Source organism: Apis dorsata, unplaced genomic scaffold (genome assembly GCF_000469605.1).
Source record: "Apis dorsata unplaced genomic scaffold, Apis dorsata 1.3 scaffold_99, whole genome shotgun sequence".
Classification (NCBI taxonomy): Eukaryota; Metazoa; Arthropoda; class Insecta; order Hymenoptera; family Apidae; genus Apis; species Apis dorsata.
This window is the reverse complement of record NW_006263397.1, coordinates 2004912-2015856: the sequence shown is the minus strand read 5'-3', so window position 1 is coordinate 2015856 and position 10945 is coordinate 2004912. Positions and strand designations below refer to the sequence as shown.

General features: G+C 21.0%; 2 protein-coding genes across 8 annotated transcripts in view; one reads left to right on the top strand and one right to left on the bottom strand.

Annotated features, from left to right (window-relative positions):
- Positions 1-4119, bottom strand: part of LOC102681015 — an 18108-nt gene extending 13989 nt beyond the window's left edge. For 4 of the 5 annotated variants that reach the window (XR_004149902.1, XR_004149903.1, XR_421231.2 and 1 more), the window contains exons 1-7: positions 3844-4119; positions 3616-3667; positions 3497-3543; positions 3380-3413; positions 3022-3131; positions 2818-2930; positions 2575-2738 (exon numbers count right to left, since the gene is read on the bottom strand). Coding sequence is in view for 2 of the 5 variants with exons in the window: in XM_006612229.2 (XP_006612292.1) it covers positions 2575-2738; positions 2818-2930; positions 3022-3131; positions 3380-3413; positions 3497-3543; positions 3616-3667; positions 3844-3899 (576 nt within the window). In the remaining 3 variants the exon portion in view is untranslated. Of the gene's footprint in view, positions 1-2369; positions 2739-2817; positions 2931-3021; positions 3132-3379; positions 3414-3496; positions 3544-3615; positions 3668-3843 lie in introns of those variants that run through there. The other variant, XM_006612228.2, reaches the window with a different exon arrangement.
- Positions 4120-4250: 131 nt separating this feature from the next.
- On the top strand, positions 4251-8675 carry LOC102681362 (bis(5'-adenosyl)-triphosphatase enpp4-like). 3 transcript variants are annotated; one of them, XR_004149900.1, is made up of 10 exons: positions 4251-4541; positions 4704-4936; positions 5015-5261; positions 5339-5437; positions 5518-5881; positions 5971-6180; positions 6293-6547; positions 6928-7024; positions 7223-7876; positions 8013-8675. XR_004149900.1 is itself a non-coding variant. In XM_006612231.2 (10 exons), exons 2-10 carry the CDS (start codon positions 4824-4826, stop codon positions 8122-8124), a joined length of 1569 nt encoding a protein of 522 aa, XP_006612294.1. In that variant the 5' UTR covers positions 4251-4541; positions 4704-4823; the 3' UTR covers positions 8125-8675. The 3 variants fall into 3 exon arrangements, 2 of the variants coding, with proteins under 2 accessions (XP_006612294.1, XP_006612295.1); XM_006612231.2 differs by having other exon boundaries at positions 7805-7876; XM_006612232.2 differs by having other exon boundaries at positions 4300-4531; positions 7805-7876; positions 8013-8124.
- Positions 8676-10945: the final 2270 nt, after the last annotated feature.

Here is a 10945-nt window from a genome sequence, read left to right as displayed (position 1 = left end):
TTTTTTTTTTTTTTTTTTTTTTTTTTATATTGAACAATGTGTTCAATTTATATATTAATATATTAGATACATTTTGTGCTTAGGATTAATGTAGATATTAATACTAAGCCACATACAGTTTGCTCAACTAATATTTTTGTGTGCGTTTATCATGCAATTTAATATAAATCTTTATAAACTTTTATTATATATGCATGTTCAAAAAATTTAATTTCAATTTTTGGAGTTCAAGATATGACGAGAGACAAAATTTATAGAATGCATAAATAGCCATGGCACTGAATCATTAACATATTTTTATCATTAAACATTGTTATTATCATTAACATTATTACTATCTATTATTACTATTGCTGCGTACATTTTGATTCGCTCATAATGCAAATTATTAATCTTAAATTTAATTATACAACTGTAACGCAGTCAAGCCGCAAACACGATACAATCGAAGTTTAAAATCGTTTAATATCGAAATATATCGATATTCTGTACCTATTGTAAGGCAACTTCGATTGAAATTTATTCATCATATTCAATAATCGACAATCTATCTAAAATTGTAACCTAATCATTTGGTAATAACTTCAGTAAAAACATGTTTGTACACTAAATATGCATCAACATTAATATTACATCAGTACTATTTCGATTTTTCTTGTTTTTCTTCTTTTTCATTTTAAATTTTACAAAAATTTACAATTCAATCGTGACTAGATTTATTTAGACTATATAATAGCCTTTTTCATATAAAATATGAATAATATAAGATATACTAAGCCTTAAAGAAATTTTTTCCAGAAAAAGCTTTTCATAATTTCATTTGCAAAAAATATAATATTGCATTGATAGCACCAGATACATTTTTAATATTAATTTCTGCATTTAATTTTTTTTCCTATCTAAGATAAGTGGTGAACAATAAATTTTACAAATGTAAGAATTTATATTGTTACATGAATGATATGTACTGTTTAACCATTTGAAGCATAATTAGCTATTGATATAAAGTTTCTTTTATATTTAAATAGAAAATCTTTTATAAAAAATTAAAAAAACGAGTTGAAGTAATTTTCGTATTACTCGTGTATGCTTCAAAAGGTTAAAGTAGTATATTATCTTACTATATGTATGAAAAAAATGAGATCAATATTATTAACAATAAATTAATTTTACATATGAAAAAATTAAAAAAAAATAAAAGATCTTTGGTTTAAAAATAAATAACATAAAAATAATAAAATTATATTAATACATTTGAGTCCGATGATATATACATAATATATTACATAAATTTCGTCTCTATTAGCTGATAACATAAAAATTGATCGCGTTATTGTTTTTTTTTTCAAATTACAAATTCTTTTAATGATAAGTAAAATAAGCTATCTAAAATATAAAATAATACTATTATTAAACAGTTTCTGTTTAAATAAAAAATGTTAAAATAATGATCTCAAAATGAATAATAATGAAGTAGGATAAATTATACTTATGCAAAGATGTAAATTTTATATTAAAAATTTTAAAAAAGTAAAAAATATTTGCAATATCTATAATAAAAAATCTAGATTTAAATAAGTATTTCAAGTAAATTAAAGTATAGTAAAATGTTTATTACTAAGAGATATAATTTTCTTATGTTATATGAATGATTTATATTTATGTTTATTATTAATTTTAATAATTTTTAATGTTTTTAAAATATAAACATAATGTAATTATTTTACTTATATGAATCTATAATAAATCGATGGCTATATATATAAAAAATGATTTCATATAGAGAGAATAGATTATAAGTCATTTTTTAAATAAAAATATTAAATATTTATATCATTCTTATATAACTTATTTTTTATTAAAACTATAAAAACATAGTCAGCTATTAGAGACAGTCTTATCGAAATACATCGGATCCGAACGTGATTAAAAATTATGAAAATTAATAGGAATAAAGTTATTGTCTTTTGAAAGTCGAATAAAATCAAAATAAAAATTCAAATTCATCAGAATAAAATAGAATTAATCAGAATAAACAGAGAAAAAAATCCAATATATTAATATCCGCATTATCTTCAAAAAACCATAGATAAAAAACCAAGAATAGAAACGAAATATTTTTTATGCGTAAAATTTATATACATATGCATAATGTAGAAAATCTTCTTTCAATTGAATCATTGGCGTTTTTTTTTAAATAATAAACTATAAATAATATAGTAGGGCAATATATACCTTTTTTTAAAATTCTATATTAATTAAATTATATATTATATTACATATATTTATATATATATATATATCTTGAAACAATATAAATATATCTTTATATTGTTTCAACAATACAAATATTGAAACAGTAGAATCTTTTTTTTTGTTTTCTAGAAGTATTTTATATATGTTAATTCCGTTGTGTACTCTTTTTTGTAATACAAAAATACAAATAATCCCAATTAATTATAAATGCATTATTTATCAACTAGCATTAGTCCATTCTCCCGTTTCCTTTAACGCTCTATCCGTTAATCTTTCTATTTCAGTCAAAAGCTGTTCAGTCTCTAAATCAACACATACCATATCCGCTTCTACCGGATCCCATTCTAAACTATTTGGTGTTGATACTCTAGACCAAGGAGATGCTGTCAAGCTAGAGGGTTGACTATTATTGACTGATGTTTGTGTCATAGAACCATCTGTACTTTCAACTTTTTCATCATCCATAATTGGTAGAGGCATTCCTAAATATATAATAATTTTTTTTATATATCATGAATTTATATACAATTTTGTTTATCCATAATTAAAAAATTTCTTCACCTTCATGTTCCCATTCCAGATCTAATGATGAACCAGGAGTAGAAGAAACACATGCTTGTTGTTTCATTAATGTTCTTGCATCAAGAATTTGTAATGGTGTATCCAATCCAGAACTAATAAATAATTTTATTACAATTAGTTGTTGTTTTGCAGTAATTCATATAGGAATAATTCATATAAGATTAGTTTATATAATTATTGCACCTTGTAGAAGCATCATTCTTAGAGTTTAATCTGGCATATTTATTAGTTTTACCCTTTGACCATGCTCCATCTTCTAATAATTCCAATGTTACAGGGATTCCATTTTTTTTCTACAAATATATTACAAACATTGAAAACTTTATCTTTATAACAAAAATATAATGATTAAATATAAGCATTCAATATTTTAATTAAAATCATTAAATTATATTTAATAATATTTATATATTAATAATATTTATTAATAATTTTAATATTAATAATTATAATTAATAATATTATATATATATTATATTTAATAACAGATTTATTATATTCAATAAAATATATAAAAATTTTGATAAATTAATTTGTTTACCTTAAATCGGTTTAAGGAGAGAAATGATAACAGGCTATCCAGAAAGCATAACAATGAAGCATATAATTAATATAATATAATTGAAACATTGCCCTAAAGCTTATTATAATTCCTTACGTTTTTGATCCTCTAGATTGATCTGTACCTCCTTTGTCATCTATAAACTATAAAAAAATTATTCTATATATTAATATAAATTATTAAAATTATAATATATAGCACAACATTATATCTACCTCAACTTGTTCGTCTCCTTGGTAGGACATACTGGTATGTCTTTGATAAAACCTTAAATTTAGATATATATTGAATTAAAAATGAAAAATACATATAAAATTATAAAAAGACATAGATATAATATTCATCAAAGAATTTATATAGACGAAAAAAATAATATATGGATAAAAATGAACAAATTAAAATATTTCAATGAATAATTTTTATTTTAAAATAATATTTCTAACCTGTATGACAAGGAGTCTGTAACTTTGGAAATACAGCGGCCGAAACAGGCCCCCATGACCTGTTAACACACGGCGTATCGCCGTCATCTAACCGATATAAGCGTCCAAATATCGATATTTAATTTTCACGTGATACGTGAAGGATAATGGGAACAAAAAGTTATCCTTCATAGAAAAATATGAAAATATCAAACACGATTCATCTCTTCCAAATACAATATATCGTAGATTTGAGCATCTGTCAATCGCATACTTGAATGCACTCTTGTTCGCTGCAGTTTTGTTTGATACGCTTGCGTTAAAAACAAGTTCGCCAACATTTGGAATAAAGAAAAATCCTGAAAACAGAAGGAAAGTTTAAATAAATTATTTTTTACTTATATATAAGTGTAAAAAATCAAACATCTTTTTAAACACATTTATTGTACATTTATTTATTATATAGATAGTAAAAATCTATTTAAAGTTCAATCGAATTCGTTTTACTAATCATTCTAGATTAAAGTAAGCATTTCTTTACGAATTGATCGTTACAAAAGATATTAATACGATTATCATGTAACAGAAAGGTTGCATTACTTTACAGTTTTATAGTTCATGAATGAGAGAATGCATTTAGTATTTAACAGACAGTGCTGATGAAGAATTAGCTAACATTTGCAATTTTACCATGAAGAATTACTATCTGGTAATTTACAGTTAGTATCATTTAATAAAATTTTTAAAGAATTCAAGTATTCAAGTACATTTATGTATATATCTATATGTAAATTGATTAAAAATCAAAATTTTTTTAATTAAAAAAAAAATATATAGAAGCTGTCAATAATAATTATATTTATTTTTAATTTTAAATTTAGATCGAACAAGATTCACTATTGAAGTGATTTTAACAGCATGAAGAAAATACAGCAATAAATAATTCATCAAATAAAATAATTTTTCTTGATAAAAACCGATATATATTGTAAACATTCATCATGAATTCTGTAATTATATTTGCTCTAACACTTGTCATATTACTTAATGTAAAATATGGATTATTGATATCACAGCATCCAAAGTTATTAGTAGTATCATTTGATGCATTCAGGTATTTATTTTATATCATTTTATTATTATAATTTTTATATAATTGATTATTTTAATCAAATTTTTTTTTGTTTTATAGATATGATTATTTTAACAGAAACTTAACACCATTTATGAATAAATTAAGACATGAAGGCACACATGCAGATTATATGATGAATATTTTTGTTACAAAAACATTTCCCAATCATCATACAATGGCTACAGGATTATATGCAGAAACACATGGAGTTATAGATAATGAATTTTATGATGTTATTTCTGGAAATATAACAAAATATTCATATAATTTGTATCATTATGATAATAAAGTTCTTCCTATTTGGGTATGTTAAAAATTTGTGACATATATATTTATGTTTCATATAAGTCATATATATACTTTGCATAATTTTTATAACAGACTGCTAATGAAAAAGGAGGTGCACAAAGGCGAAGTGGCTCAATGATGTGGCCTGGTGGCATTTATGAATATCAAGGAATAACTCCTACATTTACACAGGTTTTTATATTTTTGATTTTAATAAATTTAAAAAATTTTTTTTTATATAATAATAAATAATAAATTTCTAACTTTTTTAGAATTTTAATGAAAATGTACCTTGGGAAGAAAGAATAGATACTTTAATATCATGGTTTATTCATCCTATACATCCAATTAATTTTGGAATATTATATATTGAAGAACCAGATTATCACGGTCATGGCATTGGAATAAAAGGACTTGAATTTGATAATATTCTTAGAAAATTAGATAATATAACTAAATATCTTCATAACAAGATAGAATACCATGGCTTAAATGATCTCAATGTTGTTCATTTGAGTGATCATGGAATGGCAACTGTTAAGTTAGATAGAATAATAGATCTAACAAAATATATTAACAGTTCTGATTATAAATTTGTGGGTACTTCACCAGGATTACATATTTTTCCTAATCCTGGTATGATAATTCATTATATAATATATATATAATTAGATGTATTTTAAATTATTTCATGTGAAAATTAAATAAAATAAATAATTTTATAGGCAAAGAAGAAACAATTTATCAAACATTAAAACAAATGGCATCAAAATTGAGAAAATTTAGAGTTTATAGAAGAGAGGAAATTCCTAAAAAATATCATTATGGAAATAATACACGTATTGGTCCTATTTTTGTTATTGCTGAAGTGGGATATGCATTTCAAAATCTTCTTGACAATATTGAGTTTTATAAAAAGAAATTTAATATTACAGGTAATTTACAATATATTTCCTCAGAATATGAATCTAATAATTCAATTATATATTAGAAATTTAAAAATATATATTAAAATTTGATCTGTATTTATGAAATATTTATTTTTAGTAAACAATGATTCAGAATTTGGTCTGCATGGTTATGATAATGAAGCTATAGAAATGCATCCTTTTTTTTTTGCAAAAGGCCCTGCATTTATGTCTAACTGCAAACTTGAACCTTTTAATAATCTAGATTTATATCCATTATTCTGTAAAATACTTGATCTTCAATGTCCTATAGTAAATGGTACTTTATCGCATTTAACCAAGTGCCTTAAAAAACATCAGCAGGATATTACAGTGATTGCTTATCGAATGATATGTAAGTAATAATTATTCATATTTCACGAATTTTATTCTTAATAATCTCAAGAATTTCTGTTAAAACTATAAAAAATTGGATATTTCATTTAAAAATAAAATTAATCTGTAAAATTGAAAACTTAAATGTAAATTTCTTATACATTTTCATTTATAAAAAAGTCCATTTATATCATAATTCATATATCTACAATAATCCATTTGTTATATACTTTTTAAATTTTATAACATTTACAAATAATATTTTTGCGTATGATATATATATATATATATATATATATATATATGATATTCAAATATATGAACATAATTCATGAGAATCGTTAAATTGTTGTCAATAACAAAATCGTTTATAATATTTACTATTTATTGTTAATTTAGTTATAGCTACCATCATATCCATGTCAATGGTTGGAGTTATAGGAGCAATAGTAATGTTCTATATGAGAAAACGACGATTGGGAGTTAGAAGTTACAGGTAAGCAAAAATATATGTCAGATATATTTTATTTTTCACATATATTCTGAAAAAAAATTATAGTTATCAATTTAAAATTATAATGTTCTTTAATTGTAGAAAATATTGAATTTCTAAATAATTTTATTTTTCGAACTGTCAGAAATTAAATTTTAAAACGCATTCTAATGATATAATATTGATATTTTGGTTTTTCAGGAGATATTATCCAGTGGATGGATAATATATAAAAAATATCGAGCAATATATGAAATTTATGAATTTTCATATTGCATATAGATAACAAACTGAATCACAAAAGTAAAGATGATATAATAATAAAAAAATAGCATAGTCATCTTCCTGATGGAGAATAAATAAATATAATTTCGTTTATCATAAATTGATCGTTTATCGTCATTTTATTGTTTTAATCCTCAGTAAAATAGTAAAATATTTGCATTTTATTCGTTTTAAATAATTAATTATTTAGTACCTATATAATACCTATAGAATTAATTCATATTATACTATACATATATATTTTTAAATTTATAATAATATGTATCATTTTGAATTAGTTTTTATTAGGAAATGTTAAATATATGAGGTATGCAAAAAATTTTAATGTTTAAACAATTATTAAAGCACAATAATAAGAATAAATTTTTTAATAAAGAACGAAAATTAAATTTCTCATTTATATGTTTATAAATTCATTATAAAAAGAGTTATTTCCTAATACTTCTTTTCCTTGTAGCATTAATATAAAAAATAACCAGATTCGACTTTTGTTTTTAGAAGAATACTGGAAGATTTGGAAGCACAATACCATTGGGATGAAAATCACGATATTGAAAATGCTACTTGCAAGTAAATTTCCAAACAATCTGTTTTCAAATTATTGCTTTTATGTTTATAAAAAAAATTACTTTTTCTTTTTACAAGTCAAAATCCATCTTGAAATTCATATCAATGTACACTGTTAATAATTTATTTCTGTTTTCAGATTAAACAATTTTCCAGATTTATTCATAATTTCATGCTACGCGAAGAATAAATATTTGTACGCATATAAAGGAAATGTTAAGTATAGGAAAACTCTGTTTCATTGTAGGTGACATATATTTTACTCATTATATGGTTAATATATTTTTATATACATATAAATGAGAAAATAATTCTGTGATAAAAGGAAAAAGAATTGATACTTTCAAATGTGAATTTTTTACAAATAATATATAGTGAATAATCATTATTAAGTCTTAGACATAAAAATTCAGTTTTCGTAATATTTCCTTGACAAAATTCTTATTTTTTTCATAATTATATTATACAAAATACAGTCATTATATCATACAAAATATTAATAATATAATATATATAAAAATCTTGTTTCTAATGATATAAAAATTCTATGAATATAAATGATATCAAAAAATTTGTTTGAAATGAAATCTTTCATAAAAGAATGATAATATGCACAGTATTATTTTAAAAATTAGCATATAATATGATTCATTCTATACATCATTTATGGAATATTTTACAAAATTCAATTTTGTAAATTTTAATTTGCAAACCAAATGTACTTATCATAATTATGCACCAATTGTATAACAATTCGTATGTAAATAAATCAATATTGTAAATAAATACTATTAACATAAAATTATCGTTTTTTTTTTAATTTTTAATTTAATTTAAAAGAAATGATAAATAATAATAATATTATCATTATTAAATGCTAATATTATATAATTAAATAATTATAATATTATCATTATAAAATGTTTCAAAATTCTATTTCATAATATATTTATTAATAAATGAATCAGATTTATGTCATCATTAATATTTTATTTAATGTTTATTTAATGATATATTTTATTTAATGATATGAATATAATTAATTGATAAAGTTAAAAAATTTTGAATTGCATAAGAATTCTAACTCTTGTTATTCTATCAAATAATTAGCTAGAAAAAATTAAATTAAATAATAAAATAAAATTGCTGGAAAATTATAATAATATATATATATATCAAAATGATATATATATCAAAATGATAAACTCAAATAATTTCATTATCTTAATATGCATTAACATTTTTTAATATTTAATTTGAAATCATAATCTTTGAATGTTTAAAAAAAATATTAAATATTAAAAATATTTAATTACTATAAATTAAAATAATATACGTAATAAAGATTGATATTTATTCATTGATGACTAAAATTCCTAATTGAGTTTGACATTATACTTACATTGAATTTTTTTCTTTCAATTTATTTTGAAAATAGAATTATTATGAATAATTATTTTCACAAAAAAAAAATAATAAATCATATATGATGAAATCGTAAAGAAAAGATAAATTATCAATAGTAAAATAATTAATCATAGAAAATAGATAATACAGATATCGAAAATTTCATGTAACGAAATATAGAATACAAAATATAGAACTTCCACTATTATTAAAAATAATTTATAACAATATATTATTAAAAATAATTTTTTGATCATGATTTTTATATCAAAGCAATTATATATAATTGAGCAACTCGAAACTATTTCAGCGAAACGAGTGTAATTATTTGATATAACTTCATTATGACTTATATTGTGGAAAATACGTAATAACTTTGTCCTTGTTGGAAGTGGCAATCATCATGGAAAGATCAAATTATTCAGGAAATACCCAAAAATATCTATAATAAATAAATAATATGTCTATTAATCATATTTATAATTTCCATGATTTTATTATAAGTAGTAGAAAATAATAGAACACATTTGAAATTACAGGCATTGAAATCTCTACGTATTTTAAATGTAAATCTTAATTATACATAATTTTTTTGTAATCTTATAAAAAATATAAAATTTTTATTTTCTTTTATTATTTTTTTTTTTATACTGCTTTTCAGAAGAATCAAAATTTGAATTTTGTCTTTCAAAAAATTTAAAAGTTATATTAATAATCATTGATCAATTGATCAATTTTAATTTTTTTCGAGCTTGTAACTTTCAATGAATATGTTTTATAAATTTTAATACATTGAATCTGCAAGCCATTTTTTTCTAGAAAAAATTGCAATTTTTCAACTTTGAACGTGTTTTATAATTTTATAATAATAGTTATTTATTCAATTACTTTTGAAATGAATGAAATGATTCTGAATTCTGCTAAAAATAATATAAATAATTTTGACTATAAATATATTTAAATAATATTATTTAAATAACGATCAAAATTAAAAATGCCAAAATATTTATTTATTTTTGCTGATATTTTTCAATTTATTTCAAAAATTAAAGATCTAGAAGAAAATTTAATATCATGCAATAGAATTGATTTTTTTCCTAAAAAAAGCATCAAGAAAAGTTATAAAATTATTTTTATTTTCAATATATAATCCAAATAGTTTATTAAAATTGCATGGTGACAATAATAATAACGGTCGTCGCTAATAAAATTTTATAAATAAAATTTCAAATCCTGAATTTCCAATTTGGTATTTTGATGTGATGTTATTTTAATTATTTAAATTATTAAAAATTGTTTTTTTCTAAAATCGTTATTAAGTTATGTCATTGTTGTAACGAATGTGTGATATATATCTATGAAATAATATCTGGAATATTCCATATTTATAATTCCTTCATTTTTCTCATAGCTGAGTTAATATCTTTTTAATTTTCTAGAAATCAGCAATGCAAATATGTTGCGTGCAATGCATACGATATCTATTATTTTTTGTATGTATGTAGTAAATAATATGTATGATGTTTCAATAAAGTTTCAATAAAAAAAAAAATAACATGGTAAGATAATCGCTAAATTTGTTTAAAGTGAGAATAAAATTCTATGTAAAGGGAAAATACGAACAATATGAATAATAAGAATAATAAGAAGAGACTGAAGAAGGGA